This window comes from Pleurodeles waltl, chromosome 2_1 (assembly GCF_031143425.1).
Source record: "Pleurodeles waltl isolate 20211129_DDA chromosome 2_1, aPleWal1.hap1.20221129, whole genome shotgun sequence".
Lineage (NCBI taxonomy): Eukaryota > Metazoa > Chordata > Amphibia > Caudata > Salamandridae > Pleurodeles > Pleurodeles waltl.
The window spans coordinates 229,908,064-229,925,617 of record NC_090438.1 but is presented as its reverse complement, the minus strand read 5'-3'; the positions used below and the strand labels follow the sequence as shown (position 1 = coordinate 229,925,617).

The 17,554-nt window shown below is 42.2% G+C and overlaps 1 protein-coding gene across 1 annotated transcript; it reads left to right on the top strand.

Annotated features, from left to right (window-relative positions):
- The first annotated feature begins 2,212 nt into the window (after positions 1–2,212).
- On the top strand, positions 2,213–11,144 carry SLITRK2 (SLIT and NTRK like family member 2). Its single transcript, XM_069212421.1, has 2 exons — positions 2,213–2,588; positions 4,934–11,144. Exon 2 carries the CDS (start codon positions 4,983–4,985, stop codon positions 7,536–7,538), a length of 2,556 nt encoding a protein of 851 aa, XP_069068522.1. The 5' UTR covers positions 2,213–2,588; positions 4,934–4,982; the 3' UTR covers positions 7,539–11,144.
- Positions 11,145–17,554: the final 6,410 nt, after the last annotated feature.

The window sequence follows — 17,554 nt, the reverse complement described above, 5'->3', positions numbered from 1 at the left end:
AAAAAAACGTGTCAATATGCGGCACTGTGAAATACACATGTGCAGCCCTACAAACCATGCACACACAAATCTACAAACACCACACCATACTGACGCGCTTACACATTAAACTCTGCTGACGTTCTCCCACACAGGCGTGCAAACCTGCTGTGACGCACCTTAACTTTAATCTCCCACTGGTTTCCGAGGAAACTTCGCATTCACAGATCGCTTTCTTTCTCCTCTTGTGGCGTAACAGCTAGATGCCGACTTTGGAGCAGAGGAACCAGGAAAGAGTCACGAGTGGGCTCAACGTCCTATAAATCAGGTCAAATGGCTTAATTCCCCCATGCCTAGAAATAACGAATGTGTCCTTGTGGTATGTAACTAGTGCTCATGTAAAGCGATCCTATACCTTTGTACAGGTAACGAAATCTGCAATAAATTGATAAATATATAATGTGGACCTTCTTGCACCAGAAAGGGCCGTTCAGTTAGTTTGTACAAAACACGTGTCCCTGCGCACCAAACTGTGAAAATCATCCAATGACAGAATGAGGGCATTAATCTGCCTACACATGAGAGTAACACGGGATGGAGGCTTGTGCACACAGTTTTCAATCAGGAGAAATGGATCACAGGTTAGATGTACAGCTTCTGTACCCATGCAAAGGAAGGTGGCCCGTTTTTAGTGTGTCAGGGCCACATAACAAACAACATCTGCGTTTTTCTCACTTGAGGAACAGACAAAGTCCTCAGCCTCACAAACATACACATACAATTCGCTGCTCATTCTTGGGGAGGGGGATCGGAAGAGTGACGCAGCAATGGTGAAATGGTTCCTAATGCAAGACTGCAAGTCTGGAAAAGGGGCACTTGCTACACTAATTAGCTGCCCCTGAACTTGGTATTAGGGTGTCCTCTCAGTCAGTTTTTTAAATGGAAATAAAGCAGTGCAGGTACTCACGGTGTAGAGTACCAGTTTGCCCCTGAGAAGGGCCGGTACTCTCCCACTAAATGTGTTGCAGCAGTGTTGAGAAGTGCAGGTACGCTTCCTTTAAGAAGTAATAGCTGCGGGTACTCAGTACCGGACAGTATCTGTCCTTTTAAAACACTGCTTTCAGCGGTGGCCTTGGTGGTGTGAACAAGGGAAACGCCCTCCTTAAGCATGGGTACAATATTCCCTAAGGACGTCCTTAATACTCGGACGCACACCGGAGGCACATGCGTACATAGACTGACGTGCTTGGGAAGGCAGTGGCTTACTTTTGAAAGCACATATATGCACACCACTCTGCAGCACAAAGATTCCACACTGGCAAACACAAAACACTGAGACGGAGACACACGCATCGATTAAAACTCACAGACAAACATAAGGACAAAATGAGTTGGCGCATGTATTTGCAAGTGTTGCCGCAAACTGGAACACAAAATCACAGAGGTGCACACACGAACAGGCATGGAGGTAGACAAAAGACACATTACACACAGACACACACCTTGATACAAAGACAAACTCAGCGGTATACAGCCCTTTACAGAACCTCAGACTGGCAAAGACAGAACGTAAAATTGTGCCGAACCATGCACTATTACGCAAAAGATGGACGGAGACGCACACAGTGGCACACACACCAACAGTGTTGCACAAAAACGAGCAGACATGTGGTACATAAACGGTGCAACCACACCCGCTAGCAACTGCCATATGGATTCATAACAAACCAGCTGTCATTCTCACGTGCACAAACACAAACTAACAATCATACAGATCCACCCAGACCTAGACGATGGCGAATATTCTAGGACACCCACGAGACAATCGAGTCAGTCACACTGGCAAAGTACAAGTGAAACACAAGCACATGTTGGCACTCAATATCATGAAACCGAAAACGCATCGGTGCCACACCGATACACACAGCTTCTCTTCCATTGTCTTCGAGTAAGACAGCTGCAGAACCTCGAAATACACAGACACATACCATATATACTGAAACACACCGGCAAGCAATAGAGATACACGCGGTAACATTAACTCGCTTAGATGCCGCCCTTCACACACAAACAGGCATGCACAAACTGCCAAACTTAATAACAGATACACAGGCCCACACATTCACAAGCATTTGGGGTGGTCATATCCCTGCGATGTCACTCGGTGTCACATTTGCACAGGCACACATGCGCACGTTAGCAGACATACGGAGGCGCGCTCGCAAAGTCCCACACACAGACTTTTGTCTGTCTTGCGCCTAAGGTTGTGCATTCAGCTTCTCGGCGGTGCACATTGAAATTGAGCGTGCTTCCCCAGCTCCCCCAGCAACCAGAAGGTGACGTCACGGAGGCGGGTGCTGGAAGGGCGTGCGGGGGGCTCAGAGAGCGGCAGAGCGAGGCGGAGCAGGGCGCGGGGTAGGAGCAGGCTGCTGCGGCAGAGCGCGCTCCAGAGCCTGCGCCTTGGCTCGGCTCTCCAGCGGAGACTCTCTCTGGGCGTCGGAGGAGGCGGACATCCCTTCGCTGCAGAAGGTGCATCACCCGTCCGGACCATGTCAGGCTGCGGATGCACGTGGAGGGCGAGAGTGAAGAGACATTATCTTTCCTGATGTGTAAGTACCCTTACTTTCTGGGGGGGGTCAGCGTGTCCTACTTAGAGATTCCTTGTCCATCTGCGCCTCAGCCTGCTGTGTAAGTAGGCTCGCCAGGTGCAGAGTTCTCTTTAGCAGAGATAAGGGGCATGCTTCGGGCAGTAGAGATGCGAAGATCCCATCTTTGCGCCGGTCTTGAGACGGCTGCACGTGTGTCCGCATAGTCTTTGTGACGTGTTGCCAGTGTTACAGACTTAGAGACAAGGTTTTGGGAAGCGCTCGTGTACTACTTTTAGGAACAGACTGTGGAACTCTGCAGTGGCAGCAAAGGGAGAAGATGTGGCGCAAGGGCCGGAGCCACCGACCGTGGAGCTGGGCAACCGAAAAGGTTCCAGTCTCGGCGTCGGCTCAACATTCTGTGATTCTAGACAAATCACTTCATCTCTCCGTGCCTACTAAAAATGAATGTGTCCTTGTGTAATGTAACTGGTGCTCACAAGCCCTCCAACGCCTTCGGGTCGAGTCAGCGCTATATAAAACTGCCAAACAAAAAAATATACTTAAGCCCTGTGGTATTTGTGTGAAGCACCAAATGATCTAAGTGCTTGGGGCTGGTTTGGGTTTTGTGTGTTGAATTCATAATTTTACCTTCCACACCTCATCCTCTTCAGGGTCTATGTGCAGGATGTTTTTGGAGGGATGCTACCCCTCTCACCCTGGTGTTTGCTTCGTCAGGGAGAGCCAAGAGCCTCCTGAGACAACCGAGATTCCTAAGAGGGAGTGGCAATGGGTGCGAGGGCTGACATCCCGCAAACACGGCCGCGGGCACCGCTTGAGGTCACGGAGTTCTCAGAACGGAGTGATGGGACCTGGAGGCTCTGCGTGAAGGCGCAGTGCTCCCATAGATGCCCGTGGTGATAAGCGAGGGCAATCACCATACACCAAGGAATGCCTACACAAGAGGTAGGGGCAGCATTTCCAGTTAGGAATTCGTGTCTGGGCGCAGAACAACAACCAAGACTTGGGGCAACATGTGAGATAGTGGGGCACCTACAAAGTGACGGGAACTTGTGGATCCGAAGGCGCAGACCTCGCGCAGAGTGAATGGGATGCATGGACGCTATGAGAGAGCACAGAGCTCTGGGACGTGATGCAGTTCAGAGGGTGCCACGTGAGTAGGCTTAGACCTTTAGGAGAGATGTAAAGCTGAGGGCAACACGAGAAGTTTCGGAACTCGAAGAGCGGGATAGATGCCAAAGACGCTATGCAAGGGCGCAGAGAGTCGGGGGATGAGTGACTGACACTAGAGGGCACCGAGTGAGGGCGCAGAGGTCCCAGATTGTGGAATACCGAGGGCACCACATGAGGGGAGGGCGGAGAGATTTAGGAGAGGGTAAGGACACTGAGGCACCAAGTAGGAGCTCAGCTCCCAGCCAGGCTTCTGAGTAAAGGTCATCATTTCAGGGCTGTGAGCCCCTGAGGGAGAGGCTAGCAGAAGAACTTGCGGCGAGGAGCCACTTAGCTCTTAAGGGAACGTTGTACTCGCCAGCCTTTTTGCACCCATGTAAGAACGCCCAGCATGTGTTGAAGCATCCCAGTGCCGCTTCCCAGAGCAAATGGGGGAGGAGGAGGAGGGGGGTAGTGTATGCTGTACATGTAAGAATGCAGCAATGCGCTGGATGCGCCCCAGAAACAACACTTATCAACGTCCAATTAAAGTATGTTGTGGTCCCCTTGTCAGGTTTCCTTGATGGCTGTGCATAATGTGTATATGCGATGCACCCTTCTGGGGTGTAGTGCTACGAGATACGACGGCAGCATCAATAGGTCATTAACACTGTCTTAAAATGCTTATGTATGGCCACCAGAAGCAGGGAAGCTGGTTGCTTTAGTTTTAGATTGTCAGTCCCTTATTTGTGTAATGTGCAAATATTCGGTCTGTGTGCTGATTTTTTGATAATGCCAAACATATCCCTTCCGGGGTTTAACGTTGTGCATGCAATAATACATTTCGGAACAGAACGACAAAAGCAACATTCTAATGCCGAAATCCGGAAACAAAGTTATGGATATACTACATTATATAATTCTCTTGCCACAGAGCTTTGGTCGATAAAAAGCAGTAAAATGTGCATAATCATTTTAAAGAAGTGAGCAAAAACCCGAACGAAACAAGGCGAAAATAGACGTAAGTTACAATAAAAGTAACTAAATAAAACACATGTAAACTATAAAATAGAAATGGGGTCATGGAGAAGGCCGAAGGAAGGTGTTCTTCAACAGGCTGAAGTGAACTGTTTGTTTGAACATTTTCAGAAGTATCACTGCTTCATGTGTAATTTTGTGGCTTTCCACCCTCTTCGCAGGTTTGAGCGCAGTGGGTACCGGGCCTGGGACCGAGGAAGGTGCCTAAACATGCTGAACGGCGTCCTCCTGCTCAGCGTGTTAACAGTGGCTGGGTTCCTGAGGACGGAGAGCCGCAAGAGCACCAAGGACGTGTGCAAGCTGCGCTGCCAGTGTGAGGAGAAGGAGAACGTGCTGAACATCAACTGCGAGAACAAGGGCTTCACCAGTGTCAGCCTACTCCTCCCCCCACAATCCCGCATCTACCAGCTCTTCCTCAACGGCAACCTGCTCGGCCGCCTCTATCCCAACGAGTTTGTCAACTACTCCAACGCTGTCACTCTGCACCTGGGCAACAACGAGCTGCAGGAGATCCGCACCGGGGCCTTCAATGGCCTGCGCACCCTCAAGAGACTGCACCTGAACAACAACAAGCTGGAGGCACTCCGGGAGGACACCTTTGTGGGACTGGAGAGCCTGGAATACCTACAAGCTGATTATAACTACATCAGTTCCATCGAGGCAGGCTCTTTCAGCAAGCTGAACCGGCTCAAGGTGCTCATCCTCAATGACAACCTGCTGCTGTCCCTCCCTAATAATGTTTTCCGCTTTGTGTTGCTGACTCACCTGGACCTGAGGGGCAACCGGCTTAAGATGCTGCCCTTTGCAGGTGTGCTGGAGCATATTGGGGGCATCATGGAGATCCAGCTGGAAGAGAACCCCTGGAATTGCACCTGTGACCTGCTCCCCCTGAAGGCCTGGCTGGACACCATCACAGTCTTTGTGGGAGAGATTGTCTGTGAAACACCCTTCAGGCTACATGGGAAAGATGTCACCCAGTTGAGCAAGCAGGATCTCTGCCCAAGGAAGAGCTCCAGTGAATCCAACCCAAGGGGCCAACACCCTTCCCTTTCAGACCCAAGACTGCACAGGCTGTCTCCTACACTTAATCCAGCCATGACACCGACCCGATCTCCAAAATCCAGCCGGCCGCCTAAAACTAGGAACCGCCCTACTCCACGGGTCACCATACCCAAAGACAGACACATCTTTGGTCCTATAATGGTGTATCAGACCAAGTCCCCTGTCCCACTCACCTGTCCTGATAGCTGCGCATGCACTTCACAGAGCTCCGACAGTGGGCTGAATGTGAACTGCCAGGAGAGGAAAATCAGCAATATTTCTGACCTTCACCCCAAACCCACAAGTCCAAAGAAACTTTATTTAACAGGTAACTATCTCCACATTGTGTACAAAAATGACCTGCTTGACTACAGTTCTCTGGATTTATTACATTTGGGAAATAATAGAATAGCTATAATACAGGATGGTGCCTTTTCAAACCTAACAAGTTTGCGTAGACTTTATCTAAATGGCAATTACCTTGAAATTCTCTACCCCTCCATGTTTGATGGGCTGTACAGCCTGCAGTATCTATACTTGGAGTACAATGTCATCAAGGATATCTTACCAAGTACATTTGATGCCTTCACTAATCTCCAGCTCTTGTTTCTGAACAACAACCTACTCCGTTCATTACCAGACAATGTGTTTGGAGGCACATCACTTACTAGACTAAACTTGAGGAACAATCATTTTTCCTATCTCCCTGTGAAGGGTGTGCTAGACCAGCTCCCAGCTTTCGTTCAGATAGACCTGCAGGAAAATCCATGGGACTGTACTTGTGCCATTCTAGGGCTGAAGAACTGGATTGAACAATCCAGCTCCACTGTGGTTGTCCACGAGGTGACCTGTGACTCCCCAGCTAAACATGCAGGGGAGCACCTGAGGTTCCTCCGAAAGGATGTCATCTGTCCTGAAAACTCTGGATTCTCAGATACTACAATTTTTCACCTGAGCCACAGCACAGAAATACCCTTCCCTCTCAGTGTCTCACCAAGTTCATATGCAGAAATCCACACTGAGGTCCCCCTCTCAGTCTTAATACTTGGCCTACTTGTTGTCTTCATCTTGTCAGTGTGCTTTGGAGCAGGACTATTTGTGTTTGTTCTGAAGCGACGCAAAGGCGTCCAGCATGTCCCCAGCAGCAGCGCAAACAATTTGGACCTGAGTTCTTTTCAGCTGCAGTATGGGTCTTACAGCACAGAAACCCATGAGAAAGCAGAAGCGCACGTGTATAACTATATCCCCCCTCCCATTGGGCAGATGTGCCAAAATCCCATCTACATGCAGAAAGAAGGTGACCCGGTTGCCTACTACAGGAATCTACAGGACTTTAGTTACAGTAACCTTGACAATAAAATGGAGGACCCTTCAAGTTTGGCCTATACAATAAGCACTGCTGAACTACTGGAAAAACAGCAGCCCAATGCTAGGGAGCATGAACTACTCTACCAGAACATCACAGAAAGGGTAAAAGAGCTGCCCAGTGGAGGGATGGTACACTACAACTTCTGCACGCTGCCCAAGAGGCATTGCATGCCCTCATATGAGTCCAGGCGCCAACACCAGGATATGCTCAACAAAACTATTTTATATGGGACACCCAGGAAATATTTTACAGAACAGTGCAGACCGGAGCACCCATTGCTCCCAGGGAAAAAACTACAGACTGAGCCAGATTACCTCGAAGTTCTGGAGAAACAAACTGCAATAAGCCAACTGTAAGAGATATACGTGAGTGAGTTACTGCAGTCTGAACATTGGCCTCTGTCTGAACTGACACCGAGGTGCTTTCTCATAAGCTCAGCATTTTTCTTTTTCAGCTATTACACTTTATGGAACTTGAAAATATGTGTTGTCAAGATGTTGTTTTCAAGCTTCCTTCTTAAGTTATTTCTCCACCCATTTTTAATGCTGCAAACTCTGCCATTGGATATTTCTACAGTAGAATTTGCATTTTGTTTAATTGTTTTCAATTAATGGTGGGTATTTAAGCTAATGCCCTTTATAGAGGATTATCCGTGATTTTAAGAACAATAACACGTGTATGTAAATAGTATTATAAAGATATTTGAGATCAGCTACCAAGTATAGCCAATGGGCATCACTTTTTGTGTTAAAGTGCCTTTGCACTTTAAGTAAAATACTTAATTGTTGCTCCTAGCGTTGACAGATTGAAAATATTTTAATGTGATGTATTTTTGGAAACGGGACATATGTATAATAGATTTACCTGTATATGGCAACATTGCTAAATTAGAACACATGTTCTGATCTGAATGAAATAAGACTCTATTTTATATAAAGAAAACGGTTATCTTAACTTGGGCTTTATACACTGAACTGTATAGAACATTTTTAGCTTTCTAAACCTGTAAATTTACTCCTATGTAGTCAAATTAGCAATCGGTGACCAGATCCTTCAATTGCAAATAACAGTTCATTAATAAAAGTAAATTTATGTTATAATACAGTGCATTAATTAGTCAATATAATCAATTGATGTTGTAATCAATTCTATGACTTTTTCTGAGATAAGTTTCCTATTTGAATGACGCAACACAGCTGATATTTAATTTATATTCGCCATTTTAGAATATTTGAATTGTAAAACAATTTTAACAGATGAAATAAGCTTAGTTTATATCTCAAAAAGAAAGCCAGGCTTCTTCAACTAGACAAATGGTGTCTGGTACACTAACGGTGACGCCTGTATGAGAATGAATTAATTAGATACAAACATCTACTGCCGCAGCAAATTAAGAAAAAAACAACTCCATCTCACCACTTCTTGTCCTCACCTAAAAATAAATTCTTTGTGTTCAGTGGCTAGAAAGACCACAGTTTCACCACCTTTTTCGAGTTTAGAGGGCCTAAAAATGTATGCTCAATAATATTAAAACAAAGGCAAAAATAAATCATACATTCACTTTACATAGTCATATTCTCAACTTTGATTTACAAAATACTTTTCCTTGCAAAAATACAAGTAGAGTTTTGAACAAGAATCCATTATTTACAACAAAAACTGTTTTGTTTGTATCTATTGTAAATCCTTATGCAAGTGGGATGGTGATCTGCATGTAAAGTAGGGCAGGCTTTTGAGTTGCTTCCTAACGCAATTGCTGGCTTGTGAAAGGGGCACAGTGTTTCCTTTTTTATAAATAGGTTACTGCACATAATAAACCTTTCTTGTATTGCAGAGACTCAACTAAACTATTGCTCAAATTTAACATCTTTTAAAGAAATGTACAGGTGTTTGTCTGCAAGTTTAAAAATTAGAATCACATATTAATCAGTTTTAAGTAAGAATAAACAGTAGCTTCCAGTTCAAATGTTCTTGCCAAAAATGTCCGTGCCAAATGGAACCAGCCTCAGCCTTGAAGCCAGTATCAAACGCTTCGGTTCACTTTTCTGTACTGCAAAGCTTCGTTTTTTTCTGGCATTAATGTAATTAAGAAGGGGATGATTGTTTTTTTATGATACTTGTATATGTCTTATACACCTCATTGTTGCTGCTTCTTATCCAGTAAGGTTTTGAACTGAATCAGTACTACAAATGATAAATGGAAACTAGGGATTTAATTCAGCCATGTTGCCCGAACTTGTGCTCTCTCTTGAGGGTCGTAGTTTCCTGGCAACAACGTTCTAATGTCTAGAGTAGAATTTTAGCTTTTTGCTCCGTCGATAGTGATATAGTCACTACTATTTTAATTTATATATTATGCACATAACTGGGCGAGAAGTGCACAAAAATGCATCATCGAGCTCACCTGTTTTGCATATTTGCAAAAGCATACTCGGATCTGTATGCTTGCTTCAGAAGAGGTGAGTGTTTATGGACAAAGGTAAAAGGGCCATTGAGGGTGGGAAGGAACTGAATAGGATCCGAAACTCATGTGAACATGTTTTCATAAAGGTCGTAGTATTTCACTGTTACGATTTTAATATTTCTTAGAGTCTGTCATCTTTATTACAGTATGATCACTGTTTTGTGTAGAACATATTGAGTTTCTTCATTGACATTCGCCGTCTCATTAAGATTTTCCTCTTTGTACACAAAGTCTTTTGTATTTGTGAAGAATGTGAAACCTCGCAACATCTTAGTAGAGCTGCAATTTCATCATTCAGTTCTGCATATCAACAACCGCAAACGGCACACCTTGAGATTTTCTTTTGAGAATTAGGCATCTTTCCCCCCTCTGGATATTTTGACTTTTATAATATGGTTGTTTTTGAAAGTCTGGTAAAGTGAATGTGATCTTAATGTGATTGGCCCCCTTTTGCTATCTATACAGGGGGATATATCCCCTCATTAGAAAGATATTCAAACATTCATGTCAGTATTTCACTGTAAATTATATTGGGTTAAAGCGTTTCCAGTTCACATCCATTTTGGTAAATAAGTAGCTACATTTCCATTATTTGTTACTAGTCATTATTTTATATGTTTGCACGCATTTGATGAGGATGAAGTGGAGTCACATCTTGCTGTGTGTAGTGAAGTTAAATAATACACATATTTTCTCTATCTTCAAATAAAGTAAGACATCACAGCACCATGGCCCTCATTATGAGTTTGATAGACAGGAAAGCCCATCCACCAAGCTCCTGACAGGGTGGTCACCGCCTTCATGGTGACCACCCTGCCAGACCTATTAGGAGTTTCCCTCTAGGCCCACAGGTGGAAACCTAGGTTTCCGCCCTCCAGCCTAGCGGGAAACAGGCTACAACATTGTCTTCGGCTTGTAATAGAGTCCGCGGTAATGCTGTTGCCCGCAGGTTTTCATGCAGGGCAGGGGGAACCCTGCACTGCCCATGCCAAGTGCATGGGCAGTGCAGGTCCACCCCTGTGGCCCCCTGCACCTGTTCTTCACCAGCCTTTAAAGGCTGGCAGAGATCAAGGTCGTAATCCGCAGGGCAGCACTGCTTGCAGCGCTGCAGTGGCAGATTATGATCTCCCCCACCATCAGTCCGTTGGGAGCACTGATCCCAGCGGAGACGGCGGAACCCTGGTGTCCTACTGTGGCAGTCAGACTGCCACAGCAGCGGCGGTCCTGACAGTTACAGCGGGGCTGGCGGTCTAGAGACCGCCAGCCTCGTAATGAGGCCCAATGTGTCTACAGCGTCTATTGCACTAATCAATAACCTTTGGAAAAACCAATAGGTCTAGCTGCATTATTCTAACAGATGCAATCATGTGTGCATATACCTGTTGTTTAATTGGGTTATATGCCCTAATGCCATTTAGCACATTAAAGCCAGACCTGTTAGCTTTGCTACTAGTGTTAGAAAAGTAGCAAAAACGATTGATTTATGTACAGAATGCACAAAAAAGAGAAACAACTGAATATAATAAACAGTGTTTTTTTAGTTGCAAAATAGTCCGTCATGCATTCCAGTGAAGCACTTCTTAGAAGGCATAATGCTGCACGAAACAGCCAACATGAGGTTAGAGGGTGATACTCCTCTGGACTGAGGGAAGGTTGAGCTTATGAATATTTTAAAGAATTAGTAGCAGTAGGTCAGTTGACAGCTGCACTGTAAAACAAGACCAAAACATCTTGTTGGCCTCATTCAAGGTATCAGCATAAAAACTAGTAACAACTTCAACAAATGTGCATGGCTGTGTTACCGAAATCTATGGGTGGTATGCAAGCCATCTAAATTTTCAAACGTGGGAAGGCAAAGCAAATACCTGGTGATTGTGTTGAGCTGGATGCCTGTCCTTTCACAGGGATTTTCCTGCCTAATCCAAAAGTAAATGAGAGGTTTCTTAAACCAGCCATGAAAGATAAACCATAAAGCAGATTTTGGATGGACCCAGTAAACCATGCTAAACTAGATTTCATAGACATCATTGCAGATCACTGTTTCCCATGGTCAAAAAAATAATGTTTTCAGTTTGCTTTCTCGTCATAGTTTCCAAAGTGTGCAGTGCTGAGGAGTATGATAATACAACATTTTTGTGAATGAGAGACTATACAACACAAAGGACAGTGTCTCCACCTAAAACATCTTATTTATGTACTGTTATAGGCCTGCACATTTGGGATTTGTATTGTGAGGGACATCTCAGCTTTCTGATCCCATAATACATATGTTACCCAAGGAATATCCCTAATCTATGACATTGTATCCTGCAGTAATTGGGAAACCAGAGGGTTAGCTCTGCTGTGTGAGGGAAGAACCTGCAGCACACAAGCATTCCTAGGCATAATTCTTTTGTAAAAATCTAGGGGTCTGCAATATTTGTGTAATCTGAAGTATAACTCTGCAGTCTGAGGACTCGTTATTGAAAACAGGCATAAACTGAGGGTTGACTCTACTGTATTGGACACAAATTTGCAAGACTCACTACTCTATGTCTCACCCTATACCTCTCTCAATATATCCTCTGCCTCCACACTCTGACTCATACCAAACCTCATTTTACTAACATGATTTCCAAAATAACCCTTTGCAGACTTTTCCCTCCTCTATCCCTCCTTGGATCACCTCAAATCTCATTTTACTACTATGATCTCCCAAACATCCCTTTCTAACCCCTTCCTTCACGTATCCCTCCTTTCACTCATCCCATACCTCATTTTACCAGTATCACCCCCTATCCATTTCTAGAGACTCTTCCCTCTTCCATCTCTCCTTTTACTACTATGATATCCCAAATAACACTGTTAGGCACTTCCCTCTTCTATCATTCCATTATCCTCTTCAATTCAACTAACTAACACCGCTCAAATTAATTCATAATGCCCTATACTAATCCACCACTAATTCTTTTTGGGTTCTGGAGTAGGGTGCTACTCAACAAAAAGTACTTCGATGCCTTGTCAGGTGTATTAAGTGCTATATAAATACGATTACAATTACTTGTAGGAGCCTCATTACAAGTTTCTTTGTGCTTAAGTTTCAAGCACCAGAATATGGAGGAAACATGGTAATATTGCACGTTTTCTCCCATCTGAGTAAGTAATCTCAGAATTGTTTGTTGTTTCCCAGCACAGATAATGGCAGGTATTATGTTGTGAATTTTATGTGAGGAAAAAGTGCAAATTACTGAACTAGTTGGAATCTTGAATTGAGCACAAGCTCACGTTTGCTCCCAAATCAACATATGTGGACTTAATTGAAGGAAGGTCTATGTTTTGAGCATTTATGGTTTTAATTGAAGGACAGCTTTACTGCGAGGGACCTGCACCTTTAACGTGTTGCTGGTTATGTTTGTAATATTGGCATTTAGACCTAGAAACCAGAGGTTTTTTAAACCAAAGGATTGTGTTACTTTCAAAGTCCAGAGTCTGCAAGATCAGTGTACTACAGCAGAATGAAGGTAGAAAAACGTATATTAATTATGGATTACAAATAGTGCTCTGTGGCTCCGACCTACACGTAAAGTATATTACTGAGATTTATGTGGGTTTGTCCACTTAGGTCGCATTTAATTTTGGAGTAACTTTGTCTACTTAATGCTAATTTCTTAAGGCAGAATGTACTCAATTAAAAATATTTGATTTTAGTATTAACCCAAAATCTCAGACCTCATTTTAAACTTTTCCTGCTATCTCCTTTTTTACCTCTCTTCTAGTTCTTCATAGTCACCCCCCCCCAAACTGAGTTCCTGATATTGTCAGGTATTTATCCACTTTATTTTGCAGCTGTTATCTATTGTGATCCGCAGGTCACAAGTTTGAACTATGTCAGGCCTACTCAGTGGTTCATCATTCTAATATGGGATAATTTAGAACTATCTACTACTTACTGTAACATCTACTTAATGTTGAGTGCTGTACAATGACTGAACTGTTATGACAGGCATGATTTGTTTTTTGCATGATTGTGACCAAACTGAGGATTGTCAGTCATCTGAGACATCCACAATACAGGATAGTTATGATTATTAAATGTTTCTGATTTTGTTTCAGTGACTTCAATTATCGAACACATTTTTTTTTTACTGATTGATAGTGGTTGCTAATGTCTGTTTTATTAATCTATAACACTCTTATATTAAACTAGAGGTCACTTAAAGCCAAACTCATTTACCAAATCTATAGTTAAGGTTTGTATTATTTGCAAAATTCCATGATTCCTATGGCAGATGTGTGGTTAGTTCTTTTATGTTCAGGAGTTATAGTTATAATTTCTCTATTTTATATATAGCAAATATATGAAAAGCTTCCTTTAGCCATTTTAAATATGTACTTAGTACTAAAAATCATATTTTTGGACCTCTGCCAATCTCCGATTGAAAAAGTCTTGTACATTAAAGCTAATTTTGCTACTTTGCTTGACTCCAGTCACTTAAATATTTTTTCTTTCTCAATACCAAAAAGGAGATTACAACAATGGAACTCGATTTGCAATGAATTCGTTTTTCCCATCCTATGATCTTCAATGCAGACTGAATAACATTAGTTTTACACTTTACTTTTCATGTCTTCTACAATACAGTTTTTAGGTTATCCTCCTGCATGTTCTATTCAAACATATTTTAGTATCTTATTGGGAATGGCAAGTGCCTGGTAAGCAAGTTTTGTTCATGGTTATGTTTGGTTTTTAAAGAGGAAATATGTTTTTCTCCTGACTAGATATATTTAAATTGCATAGAAAAATGGACCATTAGCATTTTAGCTAGGAAGATAATATTACCCAATGGTAACACTCCTATTTCTCTCAGTATGCACATCAAAAAGAAGTCTCTGTTATGCACTACATAAATTGTGCCACATTGCACTCTTTTTTCTCTGTTAAACGGTGCAGTTTGTGGAGCATATTTACTAATAGTTCATGTGGAGCAGTGAAGCAGGGCAAGTTGCTGCATTGCACTACGTTGCATGGATGGGAGAGAGATGAACAGTACGATTTTTACCAAGATCTAGCCATGTTTAGCTCTTTCAATGCACTGTCAAACTTGTGTCTGACTAGCGCAAACACAGGCACCCTTGACACACTGTGGAAGAGTGCCTGCATTATGGCCAGGATGTTTTTGTGCAGGAAGCAATACTTTCCTACACAAAACAATCTTTAGAGACACTTTCCTATTTCTATGGAAAAAGGAAGTGTAACAAGAAGACAAGAAGACATTTCTCCTTGTTATGTATACCTCTGTTGTGTAGGTGCGTTATTTTGGTGCAAATATAGGTTTACAAGTGATTGTAAATCTGGGTTTGAGACAAATTACAAGGGTGGAGGCACTGGGGCACCCATGCTTAACTTAGGTAAATCCGACATGATAAAAAGTAACACAAAGCAGACATAAGCTCTGCACTGTGTTACTTTGAATTTACTAAACAAGGCATAGCCAGACAAATCGTCTTTGTGTGGCTAAGTAAATGCCAAAAGGGATTTTGCATGGGTGGTGTTTTGCTGCCTCATTTTTTACGAAGGATCCATAATTTTCAACTGTTCATTAGCACTGACAAATTGTGTGCATACATACTTTATAAAAATGTTTTTTTTCATAGTGCGTCTTTTTATGTCTATGCTATCAAACTAATGTGTACTTTAGGACAACAATATTTATTTATTATTTGTACGATGAACTCCAATTTGTTTTTTACAACTCAGCAGTGAGAAAAACATTGCATTACAGAACTACAGTTTGGTTGGTATATAATTCATAATAAAAATCACAATTTAGAATACAGGTAATGGATGTGGCTCAAAGAGAAAGCCCTTTTGATTTTTAGAAATAAAGGGTAGTATATTACCAAAACAAATTTAACAGCTACCTCTGTGAAAAATAACCCAGCTTTTATTAACTTCAGAAAATAATACACTATTCATAATTTATGTGTAATGTATTCACTCACGAATAAAACTTTGCGCTAACTGTTGAACTGTGTTTTATTTTCGGGCTCCAGAAGTTGAATCATGACAGCTCGCTACGCGTTTCCTTTTCAAGTAATGGAAAATACGTCCTTTCAACTTTGCCTGATCTCTGTCCCCTAGAGGTTAAAGTTTCAACAGATGATATTACACTGTTTGGCGAGGAATCAAGGGATAACTACAGAGAGTGAAAAAAGGAGGTCGATGCACTTCAGCAAGGTATGCAAAGTGCATAGGGCACAGTATGGCCCCACATCATAAGTACAAGCTATCAGTAGTAATCTGCAAAATAGAATCAACATTTAACAGGTATTTTTATCAGTGGCAAATAGCAGAGATATTTTTTTCTACCACCTCATGGTTCAAGAGCTATAAAATCGAATAATAGTAACACCAGCTATTCAGAGCATTTACAGACATTTAAGTGTGCTAAAAAGACCTATATTAAATCAGTTCTTGTTCATCTTCATCTTTGTTTACTACTACTACTGCTACCACCACTGCTAATAGTAATACTACAAATAATAGGAATACTATTAAAAGTAATGCCACTAATGCGACGACTACTACCACTAATAATAATAACAATCATAATAATAAATTCTCAATAGTTTTAACAAGCTATCTTTCACATTACACTTCACAGTTCCTCTTCTGCCATCCCTTATCACTTTAGCAGTAAATCATTTGGCTCATATTATAGATTCTCTATTGTATCTCCATCACTTACTTAGACGTAGAAGAATAACACATTCATACAGATATTGCCGAAATTCCTTAATACCCTCAAATTGTACCCGTTCATTGGAGAGAATGATCTAAAGGTGCCCCCTTTAATATTTTGCAGTGAAAAGTGCTTCCCCCAGTCATTTGATGCATAGCTCTTTCAAAATAGGGAAATGCAAAGTGGATGATTCAATGAACTCCCAATTCAGAGAACACTGAGTCATGTGGTGTCCCATTGAAACACGTTTTGTGTCATCACAGCTGTGTCCCTCATGTTTGCCCCTCCTGAGAGGAGTATTCTTTTGTTTATTTCAAAGAAAAATTTAAATAATTGACAATCACATTGAGCACAAGTGCAAGTCTGATTTACTATCTTTGTTGTGTCTTCCTTTGCGAGTAGGGGTGAAAGTTAGCAAATAACAGTGTTTTCTGATTTCGTTTATTAGTTTAACTTACTTTTATATTGCACGGTTTTGCAGCTTTTCATTTCACAATATCGTAGGTAACTGGTGTGATCCAACTATTACCCAACTCCATTCCCATTACTATATTACTGTCACAAGGATAAAAGTTCGTGTCATGCCTGCTAGGATTTAAATCGCTGACTGAAAATCAGTCAGCGATGTGAGCTTAGCTAGCTGAGTTTTCTAATCAATTAGCTGTTGCTTGGTTAGGGGACTGACACTCTTCTAATATTCTGGGTGAGGTGTAGGGTGTATATCAAGCTAAAGCCATACTTCGATATTTTATTGTTTTATAGTAAGGGAGCAAGTCAAATGATATTAGTCCTCCATCAATAATCAAGTTTATTAGTTTGATGAAATCGTAGTAATGCAGGTCACAGACAAGAAAACAATTAACACATTTAAAAACATAAAAAAAAACTCCGTGAATATCAGTTGAGAATTTAACACAAGTAAAGTTGCATCCACAACATTAGGTACGTTATGCATTTCTAAAGCTTTTTTTTTAAATATCAGTGACTTACGTTATCCAAAAGAAAGCAGACACAAAGAACATGTACAATCCGGCAGATTCAGATTGCATTAAGGGCAGAGGCACTTCCTGTGGCTTTAATCTTGTTCCATTTTCTCAGATTATAATAAGGCAGGAGACAATTTGTACTGAGAATAATCATAAATGTTTCTACTTTGTGATTTTTATCAAAAAAGCTTCAGTATAGT

Excerpts from the sequence above, each read along its gene's own strand:
- SLITRK2 (XM_069212421.1), top strand. The coding sequence starts at position 4,983 with ATGCTGAACGGCGTCCTCCTGCTCAGCGTGTTAACAGTGGCTGGGTTC.